A 13,415-nucleotide genomic window follows, 5' to 3' on the forward strand; every position below is an offset into this window, starting at 1 on the left:
GGGACCAGGACCGCGACATCCGCCCATGCAGAACTTGTGGCAACACGTCCCATTGTCCATACACGGCCGATTGTCGCCGCAGCGGCAGTCTGGATGAAGAAAAAAACGACAATATCATTACAGACCCTTTTAGTCTCGATTTTAGATATTACCATTTTGTGAGTAGATCAACCATAGTAAACACCATTCATTTGTTTACAGACATGTTTGTTAGACTCTTGTCTCCCAGATCGAATTGTTAATTGGGATCTATAGAAGGAACGAAATTGACGCCACTCAGCTCTTTATTTTTGTTTTAAGACAGTTGTTTTTATGATTAGAACTCACTAAATTATATCAATCAGACGGTATACGTTCAGTTTTCTGTGTCGGTACGTTATATCCGACTGGCGGGTGTTGTATTTTACCTTAACGCAAATCATTATTTTCCCATGTACTCAAAATGATCAATAGATAGGTCGAAGATGACGTCACTCAGGCCTTTGTTATTGTTTTTGCCATCCGCGTCTGTGAGTTGTTCTCACTAAACTGTATTAACCGGACTATAAAAGTTCATGGTTACACAGAGTTTGTGTGTTGGTCCGTTATACTTCCGGATGGCATGACAGCGTACACAACGACAACAGTTTAGTTGAGACGGGATCCCGTTCCTGACACCTGCTGACCCGGTCACGGTGAGCGGTCAATCACCGAGAGGAATTTACCTAACGGGGATTGCCGTTTCACTCAATTTAACAATGTTTTGTTTTATTGTCTGTTAGACACCCATATTGAATGAGTTGAAATATCACTACTTGGTATAAAAGTTTTATTTTCTACTTTTACTGTGTGTTTTTTATTTTTTCATAGTATTACTAGATTTCTCAATATAAGTTATCAATGAACGGTAACAAATTACACAAAAAATATAGCGGGTGCAACATTTCAAAAATTAGAGAAAAAAAAACGTTGCTATGGATTTGTCTGAATTTTATGTATTATAAAGAGAAGATGTAAATACTTCTCCTCACAAAAAACGTATTTTTCCTCAACACAAATATATCCGCTACGAGCATTCAAACTCGTCAGTGTAGTTTGGGGCTGGTCTTTAACTGAATTGCGTTGATGACAAATCGCATTTTATTCATATCATTGATAATGCCGGATGCTCTTTTTTTTTTCCAATTTTGCTGTTGTTTGGTGACAGGTCTCTGTGCCTTGTTCTCCAAGAAGTCTAAGTCCAAACTTATATTGAGTGATGTGTGGTATGCACTGGTACTCAAGGAGGTGTTGTTTTGGGATTATTTTGTTTGGAAAATATTTTCTGTATGTATCCGTGTAATGTTTTATTGCACTTTGAATATATTGGATCGTGTCTGCTTTGATCGATTTTGTGTGTGAAATAAAGTTGTGCACATGACTATAGGCCTTGTTTATATTGTCGAAAATTAATCCAATACTGCAAGCGTCGTCAATGATGAGTGGGTCGTGGGTGCAGTTCTTTGTTTGTTGGATAATTGGAAGTGTAGACTTTTTCTTGTTAGTATTTGTGGCAGTGGTTGCCAATGAATGATCTGCTGTGGTAAGCCTGTTGTGTAAAGCGGTATTCTGTCCAATTCAGAGGCAATAAGACCATCCCTGAGGGTGAGTGGCTCGTGCATGAGATTTGAAAGTCTCTCCTGCGTTTTGGAATTTGTTGTTATATTCTACTCTGTCGATATCAAACATGCAAGTGCAACCCGTTTCAAGGTTGATTTATTTATTATTAGCGTCTTGGCAATGAGAAAATACAAAGAAGCTAATGAGTCGTGTGTTCAATGTGCTTTATAATGTGTACTTTTTACACATAAATTATGAGTGTGCTCCTTGCTTGTCCAATGCCGTGTCAGTCCCATAGACTAAAAGAATGTTATTAGAATAATTTGAACATTTAAATGGTTTCTTGCGGGCACGTTTCTATTTCTGTGTTAAACAAAGCATACCACGACATGTCCTACATAATGAATTCACTGCTTGGTTATGACTTGCAATTGTGTGGTCCATGCTGTAAGAGAAAATTCAAAATTGACTGAGCGATGTAAGCAATGATATAGTGAATTAATGAATAAAATGAGTTTTAAAACAATCTGTATTACTTCTCATATCCATGCATACATAACAGCGTACATAAAATTTGGAAAAAGAAAAACCAAATACTTCACCCAATTTGGTGAAAAGGGGGGCGGGGGGGGGGGGGGGGGGGGGGGGGGGGGGGGGGGGGGGGGGGGGGGGGGGGGGGGGGGCAGGAAAATCTAACAAGCAGTTGAGCTAAGTTGAGGCCCAACACACAATGCATTTAAAATTAAACATTAGCAAGATAATTCAAATTATGCAATTTAAAAATCAAATTAACTCATCATTGAAAAAAATAAAAAATAAAAATACAATTAACAATAAAACCGCAGCGAAATATTACGTTTCAATAACAAGGCTAAAGAGGTAATATCATTATTACCTGACCTACCGCGGAAAAATAATCATTACAAAATAATGAAAACTGAAGAGTAAATGAAACTTACCTCATTTCGTAGTAAAACTTGTGCCTTGTGAATCACACCAAAAAAAATTTAAAGTTTATAGCAACGTTTTTTTAGAATCCTGAGGTAATTACAAGTAATTTTATTTAAATGTTATAGAAAAATATGTGAATTTGAATCACGGCTTGTGGAATAAGTACTGGAGATATTGAAATAAAAATTGGACCGATGGAAAGAGGAGGTCTGCGAGAATTCTTTGCATTTGGGTGGAATTGCATCGTCACGAAGATCGTGAGGTTAATTGGTACGGAAATCATCCATTGGTATCACCCAATGCACGTCAAATCTACGTTCTGGGAATTGATATCGGCTGACCGCTGTTGACCCCGGTTACCTGTCGGGTGAGGTTACGTCGGCGCTCGGAACAGCGGGAAACTAAACGGTCAGATTTATAGTGCAGATTAGACGCCGTGGGCAATGTTGTGAACTCCCTGGCCAAGCGCATTCTATCTATAGTCTGGTCTACATCGGTTACAATATTTTTCTTCTTTACAGTATATATTGATGTTTTACATTAGCAATATTACAGACAGTGAATTATGTTGAGATAACGATCGTTGAACTCGCCAACCGGGTGACCAGGGGTTTACATTTCACGAGATTCATAACATTGCCCCCTTGGTTCAAAATAACACAGCAATTTGTACACATTGTACACGCTTGACATAAACATTTGTTTTGGACTATAGATAGTATGCGCTTGGCTAAGAATAACATTGCCATCCGGAAGTATAACGGACCAACACACAAAACTGTGTGTATCCATGAACGTTTATAGTCGGGTTAAAATCACAACACAATACTCTTCAACAGTCGTAACGTCACTTCCTTCCTAATGACGCATGGTAACTTAGTAACACTGGCTCAAAACTATCGGAACAATGGCGGACGCCGTGTGAAATATTTCTCCGGCGAGCATAAAAGCGTATCCAGAGGAAAAAAAAAACCCCATGAATTTGATCATGTTTTGACTTTTACACATTCTGATCACAAGGCATATGAAAAGTTCTCGCCAGCATGAAGAATAAAAAGTAATGATTTTCTTTGTTTAGAACCAAGATGGCCGCGTGACATCAGACTACTGAATCCAATTGTTACAATTTAATAGTTGAAAGCCAGGGGCAGAGCTTGCCGTTGTGATTTCTAGATTCATAAAAACTGATAAAAATATGGGTTTAACATGCAAAATTGTCACAATGAGGAAAATTGACAAGTGTTTCTCCAGAGAGGCGAAGCGCGGAATTCTTTTTCATGACATGCGGCGAATGGCAATATGGCACATAACCAGAGAAGTTTAGATTCAGTGATATTTCACTGATTACATTAAAAGCTCCCTCCAGTGAACATAATTCAAGAATGGCGAACACTTTGCTTTGCGTACTCGATGGGTGACCAGCGAGAATTTCGTGACATGTTTTGTCGGACCTTTATGAGCTGTCTTGCTCAACAGTTGGTCGGGCGTTATGTATTTGTGTAAGAAATTGTCCTCGTCCTATTGGAGACGGGCGTAAAGATTCGGAGGATCACCCTGGTTTTGGATATCAATGTTTTTGTCGGAAAATGTATAAGCACCTAACGGGCTGCTTGTGTCGCCCAATATTATATTGCCGTTGTCCACCAGGGAAGAGATAAAGTATCAACGCTGTGAGCATGTTTTCAACGCTCTGAAGTACTAGATAAATGCTATCTATTATTAGACTATTTTTAAAAAAACCAAAATTATTTGGTAAACTGAATGAAATTTTGTTATGGTTATTTCCCCCACGGCAAAGAAAATCAGCACACATGAAATGGTCAAAAGAATTCGGCATTGTGAGAATACTGTTTGGTGAATCATTATCGGGATTCAAAATTCGTAACGTCACTTAAAATATAAGCCCGCATGCAAAATATTACGGCACCAAATTTCGTAACTGTGGAGGAATTTGGGATATTCCATGCGCACGGGAGTTAGTTGGAACGGACATAATAAAAAGTTACAGTTTTCGAAATCTCCAACATCACAAAAGGTCATTTTGTTCAGCTTGTTCTGACCCATGGGTATGTTTTTAACTATCATAAACAACGCTGCTTGTAGTGTTAGCATTTATTGAGAAAAATACAACCACTAGACAGAATCAAATGGATGATCCGGTTGAACAAAATACTGAATATAGATCGCTCCCGTTGACATAATATTATTTACAAACAATCAGGTTTCGCTGTCTTCAATGCTGATTTTATGGCAAAACCCAATACATTCAAGAATATTTTGAAAAAGTTGAGCGCCAAATGCTCTTTGTTTATAAAATTTGAGATACAAATCTATCAAGGTGGTGTTATTAAATTAAAAGTGGTATATTCTTTAAAAGAAGAAAAAAAAAAAAGTCTACAATAACATAGAATGGTTGAGGTTGATGTCACTCAACTCTTTGTTACCGTTTTCAGGACGACCGAGAGGTGAAAAGTTCGTATTAAATTGTAGCTAATGGGCTATATAACCAATAAAGTTACAGGGTTTGTATTTGTTACGATTTGTTCTGGCGGGTAGAATTGGTATTTTATTTTGCGGCATAATAATGGAATGAATGGGGTTAACGTCACTAGCTTTTTGTTAATGTATTTAGACCATCAGGAGAGTGATTCTTACTCGATTCGGCTCAATTCTGAGCATTTTTACATTCGAGGGCGGAGAGAGTGTTGGATATGGCATCCGTTGTTTGTGTTTAAGCCGAAGTAGTTTGACAGTCTTCGATTGAAGGGGGTCTAAATCTGTTAATTCACAAGTCTTTGATTGTGAGAGGTGCAGATGAATACTTGAAGATGTTTGAATTTGTAGATTGGTATTTTAAGTGTTCTGGAGCGGGGGGGGGGGGGGGGGGGGGGGGGGGGGGGGGGGGGGGGGGGGGGGGTTCTTTGAATGTTTGACTTTCATTGTGTTTCTAGTTGTTCTGGTGAGATGGTCGTCATTTTGTTTTGTAATTTTGGACATAAGAGTTAAACGTGTCTTTCCAGTCTGTCTTCTTAAGGGAGTCCATCACGCTGTGCGATCATTTCTGTTAAGCTGCTATGGGGGCTATAACCATTGGAGATAAATCTTGCAGCACGGCGCTGGACAGCTTTAAATGGTTTTATATCAGATTATAGGCGTGGGTCCCAAACTGTACTCGAGTAGTCTAAGATTGATCTTATGAGTGTAATGTAGGCGGTTTCTTTCAACAAGACAATAAACGTGTAATATACAAGCAAGATAAAGTTCTGAACAAGAGTGTATGAAAGGTGCCAGACAAGAGAAAAGAAACACCCCCAAAAATCAGTCTTCCTCGACTGGGGATCGAATCTCAGACCTGATAACCGGCAGGACGGGTTATCATTACACTATATACAGGCAATATTGGTATTTCAGTTGATTCAAATGACCTGGCGGGGAGGATTGGTGAATATTTTACCTAAACGGAAACCATCAATAAACGTGTACGGTTACTCTAAGTTGTGTTGGTAGTCTGCGAGACAAAACTGGGAAGTATCTTATTTAAATACGTTTTTATGGTGTTGATGTACTGATGTACTGGTATTATCAGGAATTAGTGATGATGACAAGTGGAGTTGGCGTTTCTGCTGGCGGTGGTCGTATTAGTAGTAGATGATTAAAGTAATGTTGGTGGCATTAGAAGCAGCGATGTATGATCATTTCTGTAAAATAATAATGTAGCCGACAAGTACTTATCATGCTGTAATCAATCATTATCAATATTAAGAACTTTATGGAATATAAACATTTTATTTGGTTATATTGTTTGTCATTTCAATATTATTTTAAAATATTCAATGTAAGATGCATAAAAGAGTGTTTTTAGAATCATCAAGATTTTTTCAGAGGCAACACCAACAAGTATTAACCAATGCAGAGATATGCTCAGTCTAAGTTGGCATTGTCTTTATTACATACAGCATCAGTTGTTAACTCAAAACTTTACATTTCCATACATTTGTCTCTCCATTTCTTGTTGATTGTGAATCTCTTTTCTGTGATACTTTTGTCGTCATCGATCAGAAAACACACCGTGGACACATGACATGTTTGTGTCAAATTTTGGGTCACAAACTTCATGTATCATCTTTCAGTCAACCCCCCCCCCCCCCCCCCCCCCCCCCCCCCCCCCCCCCCCCCCCCCCCCCCCCCCCCCCCCCCATATTTAAGGTTCCAGCTATAACATATCCCCATTAAGAATAAAATTAAAAACTTCAAAATAAGCACTTGGCATATGGCACTTTTTAAATTGGCTCATTTGTAAAATTGTTTTTAAATCATTGCACTATGATAGTCATGAATACATTGATGAAATGCTCAAGTGGCAGCTTGGGTCTTTTCTTTAAAAACATTGAATAAACTATATTGGGTGGTTTTAATCATTCTGCATCGTCATTATAGGTTTAAAAACATTTTTTGGTGAAAAATATACATTATCTATGTTGACACCCATTTCATTTCGCGACCTGATTTGGGGGGTCTGGCACGTAAAAAAAAAAAAAAACAAACTTGTGGCAAACCTTCCACAAAAACTAATGAAGGAATAACCTCCATATTTTTCCTTCATATCAACATTGTAGCATTTTGTGCCACCATATAGAGATTTTACAGCTTTAGCTTATGGGATTGTTATTAATAATAATAAATAATAATAATAATAATTAAATGACATTTATATAGCGCTTTACCCCGTTGTCACAGACTCTAAGCGCTTTACAGTCTTATAAAACAAAACATGTTAAGTTAAAATTGAAAAGATTGTTCACCTATTTTACGCAAGGTCTTAGGTTTGACAAGGATTGATTGTTCATTGGTTATTGCATTACAAAGTTGCGAATAAAAATGTTATAACAAAATTGATGTAAAAAAAATATAATTTGGATTATAATTCAAAATAATATACTTTATCCAAAAAAAAATCTCTCTATGATGACATAATACATTATTTCTGTGATAACTATGGAAACCTTCATACATTTTCATTGAATAGATTCTGATAAACGTTTGACACAGTATCCTGTACCCTTAAAAAATGACATACTGAGAAAATAGCAAAATAGCTTTCGGTATTTCAGAATTTTCTTACTAACTGTTGACTTTTTAACTGTGTTGTTCGTGCATTTAGTCTATTTTGAGAAATTGGACTTCAATAATATTTCCAAGATAATAAAATATCGCTTTCCACCAAAATCTCAAAATTAATTTTTTGAAGGATTTTCCTAATAATTAGACCCAAACCGCCCCTTAATGTCTACAGCCCAGCATCCCAACGATGGAAGTATGACAATCGTATTTTCGTCTAAACAAAAATGAATTGCTAAATTGGCGAGCATTCTTTTGACAATTCTGCAAAGCTTTTACGGAACTCCCTTCCAAGATAATACGGTGGAGATACTGATAATCTTAATGCAAAATTCTTGAACTATCTTTTTTCATTTATTTGTAGAATAATTTTGCTTAGTTAAATTTTGCATATGAGTAACTTAGACGCTCTGGGCTTGTTAAAATACGGGATAAGGTGCTATGAAAACTACGTTAATAATAATAATAATAATAATAATAATAATAATAATAAAATAATAATAATAATAATAATAATAATAATAATAATAATAATAATAATAATAACAATAACAATAACAATAACAATAACAATAATAATAATAATAATAATAATAATAATAATAATAATAATAATAATAATAATAATAATAATAATAATAATAATAATAATCATAATCATAATCATGAGGAGGAGGAGGCGGAGGAGGAGGATGAGGAGGAAGAGGATGAGGAGGAGGAGGAGGAAGAGGAGGAGGAGGAGGAAGAGGAGGAGGACACGAAAGCCGATAAGTGAAAAACAATTTAAAATTTGGTGACGTATATACAAATCACGTGTTTCCTTGAATAATTCCCAAGCACAGGAGAGCAGCTGTAAAGATGTAATTATAGTTTCGATGTAAGTGTAGACTGAGACAAAAAAAGAATACGGGTAGTGGTCGATAGAATTTATCGATCTCTGGAACCAACCAACTACCAACACCACCCACCTACTATCCCCGTCATCACTCTACGGCGTCTGGTCTCGTTTTCTGTTGCTATTTACGTTTTTGTTGTTATTATTTCTGCTGTTGTTGTTGTTGTTATTGTCATTGTTTCTGTTGTTGTCATTATTGTTATTGTCATTGTTTTCTGTTGTTGTTGTTATTGATTTTTCTGTTTTGGTCGTTGTTATTATTGTCATTGTTTCTGTTGTTGTGGTTATTATAATTAATTGCCGATGTTTTCTTGTTATGTTTATCGTTGCGATTAACAATGTTATTGTCATTATAATTGTGACTATTAATGTTGGTACCGTCGTCTGACCATTATTAACAATGATGATGATGATGATAATGATGATGACGACGACGATAATGTTGTTGTTGTTGTTATTCTTGTTGTTGTCGCCGTTGTCGTGAAATCAGACCTAAGCGTCAAAGCCTCAGGGAATTATAGCTTCCTTGTCCTCGCCACCATCACCCCCACAAATCGCATTTAGAGTTGTTATCGTAATGTAGCGCGCGCGTGCCTGTGTGTGTGTGTGTGTGTGTGTGTGTGTGTTTGCAAGTGCGTGTGGGGGTAGCTGAGGTGATGGTAGTGATGGTGTGTGTGTGTGTGTGTGAGAGAGAGAGAGAAAGAGAAAGAGAGAGAGAGAGAGAGAGAGAGAGAGAGGAGAGAGAGAGAGAGAGAGAGAGAGAGAGAGAGAGGAGAGAGAGAGAGAGGAGAGGAGAGAGAGAGAGAGAGAGAGAGGGTGGGAAACTTCGTTCCTTCTACATGCTTTTTAAAAAAATAGATAGTGTGCGGTTGGCTAAGAAACTCACAGCATTGCCATCCGGAAGCATAACGGACCAACACACTCCGTGTAACCTTAAAGTTTTATAGTCTGGTTAATTTAGTTTAGTGAGAATTACCCAAACGCGGATGACAAAAAACAATAACAAAAACCCAATTGATGTCAACTTGATTCTAGCTGTTGTTTTTGTCAACAATGACAATAAAAAGGAGGGGGGGGGGGGGGGGGAAGAGGTTCAAACCGGGAACATAATGGACACCAAGCAGCGACATCTATATGAAGTCCTAGCCTAGACACCAAGAGAAATATGTCCGTGAGCCATGTCAGAGACCACTAAGGGAGCGTTCACATATTACGTCATCAGCTAGGGGGGGAGGGGGGGTCTACCAAATGTTGACATGTGTTGACATGGGGGAGGGGGGGGGGGGGGTCAGACCCAAGAATGATGTCATCAAAACATAGGCAAATTAAGCCTATTTCAAAGTTTGTTCCTTTCAAAACAGCTAAAGATAAATTGCTATGATGAGTATTGCCCATCTCTCAAGAAACAAGATGGGAAAGGGGTATCACTTCTCAAAAGGCGAACTTGCCCTAAATGTTCATTGGTATCACTCCTCGATCACAGCAATGAAAGACCATTTACGAAAATGCGGCATACAAGAAGAACAGCAAATGGGAGAAAATGATGACGATGAAGATGAAATTGATGATACTATTTATAGTACATTGCCAGAGGTCCAAGGCAGAAACATTTTTGAATCAATTAATTTTATGTTTGGAAATTGAAACAGAAATTCATTCCACTAAAAGACTAATATGCTATAAAATAATTTGCCTCCTATACTATTTTAAATTACACTTTCTGAATTTTTTTTTAATAGCACCTGCACCAAGTAGCCTAATTTAAATAATGTTTGTTAGATTTTATCTTTGCAAATTTAAATTTTATGTCCCCATTGTATCGTAAAACATAAATTATCAACAGTTTCTGAAATTAATAAAATGTCTGAATGTGTTTTATCAAACGTTGATAATCAATGTTTATGGTTTGAAAAACGAATAATAAATATTGTGAAATTAAAGTTATCTTTTAGTTTTTATTAAATTAGATGACGTCATCATCTGTTGGGGGAGGGGGGGGGGGGGGGGTCAGGTCAATGATGACAAGTGATGACTTGGGGGAGGGGGGGGGGGGGTCTAAAAAGGGCAAATTTTTGATGACGTAATATGTGAACGCTCCCTAAAATTAATCTCATATACGAGTGCCCAGGAGCGAGAGGTTATGAGGGGGGGGGGGGGGGGGGGGGAGTGAAAAAATAAGAAAAAGAAGTAGATGAGTAGGAGGAAAAAGAAGTAGAAGAAGAAGAAGAAGTAGTACTAGTAGTTTCGAGCTGTTGGATGAAATGGGCAAGAAAGGGACAACGAGGACTTTCACCAGCAGCAAACCGTGATCTGTTCATGTCTAAGGAGCTGATTTGGGTTGATAATTATTCGGAACCGTGACGGTCTGCCTCGGTCTACCTGTACGGTGGGAATCGATGTGTTTGAAAAGACCCTAAGGTCGCAATAGAAAACATGCGTATATTCGCGTCAATGGTAATTGACCGTCCCTTGTGACCTAAACTAACGTCTCGTGAGGCATCGTCACGTTACGAAGGTTTTGTTCGTCGCTTATAATATTATAAAGATGTCGTTGGTCAGTGCAATAGCACTGCAAACCCGATTGAAGCAACAAATTCTATATCTCCCTTTAAAATATCACAATTTACAAAACAAAAACAAAAAACACACATCAAAAACAGCAAGCACACACACACACACACACACACACACACACACACGTACACACAGTATCGTTATTTTTCTTTTTAAATTAAAAACAAGAAAGAAAGAAAAGAGAAAAAAAGAAGGAAAGATACCTTTCCGGATGCCGTCGTCTAGGCATCACCCAACATCAGCAGAAAACAAAAACAAAAACAACAACAATAACACAATGTCTAGTCAACAGGAATCGCCCTTGTTGTCCAAAGTGAGTAAATCGGGGGTTAGTAGTCTTGCTCGAGGGAAAAACAAACAAACAAACAATGCCTGAAGCAAGGCTCGAACCAGCGACCTCCAGGGTCACAGTACCTGCATCGGGACGTTGTAATGCGCTTTGAATTCCTGACCCCGAGATGTTTTGAAAAAAATAATTTAAAATTTTGCAAAGAAAATGATGAATTTTGCAGAAGAAAATAAGTAAATTTTGCAGGTTTCAAAATATGTTGTATCACACCTAACAACTACATGCAACCCATGTAATGAAATATCCCCGCGGAATTACGCAATTTCAAACTCAAAATTATGGGACAAAAAAAATCAAATTTTGCCAGAAATTATGCTGATTTGGAAAATTACAATTAAAATCTTCATCACAACGGGGAACGCAAATTTCGCAAAAAAAATTTTTTTAAAAGAATAAAAGAATTTGTCAAAAATTTGCAAAACGTGCAGATTTTGCGGTCGCAAAATTTAATTAATTTTGCGGCCGCAAGCTGTGCAAAAATATAAAAAAACAACCCCCCCCCCCCCCCCCCAAAAAAAAAAAACAAAAAAAAAACAAAACACGCGGGGCCATGCTAATGTTTTAAAACCATAGTACGGTATATCAAAGTCGTAATTTATATATATATATATATATTATATATATATATATATATATATATATATATATATATATATATATATATATATATATATATATATATATATATATATATATATATATATATATATATAACACCATGAACGTGCGGGTCGGAAAAAAAACTACACAAAAGTTTAGGGTGACCTGTTTAATAATAAACAAAGTAGTAAAAACGCTACGATAGTATCGGCCTTGCTTTCTACACCCAAGCGGTGTCTACGACACTTACAGTTAAAAAGCGACGCCATCTGCTTTAGACAAAAAGAATCAGCTGTCTCACAGCCATTTTTTAAAAGTAGTTCTCACTAAATTGTATATGTTTAAGGTTATACATCGTTTTGCATATTGGTACGTCATATCCGGCAGCATGGTGATATGTGTTTTTTAAAGATAAACGCAATGCATCAATAATCAAAGCACTGAACGATGAATGGATAACAGATTCAAAGAAAATGAGACGATGTTAGAACAACCTTTGAGAGAGAGAGAGAGAGAGAGAGGGAGGGAGAGAGAGAGAGAGAGAGAGAGAGAGAGAGAGAGAGAGAGAGAGAGAGAGAGAGAGAGAGAGAGAGAGAGAGAGAGGAGAGAGAGAGAGAGAGAGAGAGAGAGAGAGAGAGAGAGAGAGAGAGAGAGAGAGAGAGAGAGAGAGAGAGAGAGAGAGAGGGGGGATGAGAAGAGAATAAAAAGCATGTGGTTGATGTCATTCAAATGTCTGATGTCTCTTTCAGTCAGACAAACATAGAGGTGGTCATTCCTCCATACTTCTCTCTTACCGACTGTTGACCTCATTGGTCTCATCAGCTCATAACATTATGTGGGTAGGTCACACGGAAATCAAAACAACCCATAGCCCTATGTTCAAATGACCGGCCTTACACAACAAGAGACAGAGATGATGCTGCTGTCATGGTACTCTGTGGATAGATGGAACGAAACTGACGTCACTCGACTCTTTGTTATTGTTGTTAGTCAGCCATTTTGATGATTAGCTCTCACTCAATAACATCAATCAGACTTCTGATGCTTTGCGCTTAGCCAAAAAGATAACAACATTCGCCAGCCGGAAATAACGTACCAATACACAAAACTATGTGTAACCTTGAACATATATAATAATATAGAGAACTACTCATAAAAATGGATGGCTAAAAACAATAACATATATCTGAGTGGTGTCAACTTCGTTCTAGTGGTGTCAACTTCGTTCTATCTATAAACGTTCGGGATTACACAAAGTTGTGTGTGTTGGTTCATTACATCCGGCTTGCGGATGTTCTGAGTGTTTTACCTAAACGCAATGCATCAATCGCCGCGGATGTACATTAACAA

At 37.4% G+C, this 13,415-nt stretch overlaps 1 protein-coding gene across 1 annotated transcript in view; it reads right to left on the reverse strand.

The window, feature by feature from the left end:
• The window catches only part of LOC144964677 (putative molluscan insulin-related peptide(s) receptor), a 53,081-nt gene that overhangs the window by 24,417 nt on the left and 15,249 nt on the right, over window positions 1–13,415 (reverse strand). Inside the window, exon 3 of the mRNA XM_078899186.1 lies at window positions 1–89. This exon is cut by the window's left edge and continues 75 nt beyond it. Within this exon, the coding sequence (XP_078755312.1) occupies window positions 1–89 (89 nt within the window). The remainder of the gene's footprint in view (window positions 90–13,415) is intronic.

The sequence above is a fragment of the Berghia stephanieae genome, chromosome 2 (genome assembly GCF_034508935.2).
Source record: "Berghia stephanieae isolate SIO BIC M18660-M18661 chromosome 2, UCSD_Bste_1.3, whole genome shotgun sequence".
In the NCBI taxonomy this organism is placed as follows: domain Eukaryota; kingdom Metazoa; phylum Mollusca; class Gastropoda; order Nudibranchia; family Aeolidiidae; genus Berghia; species Berghia stephanieae.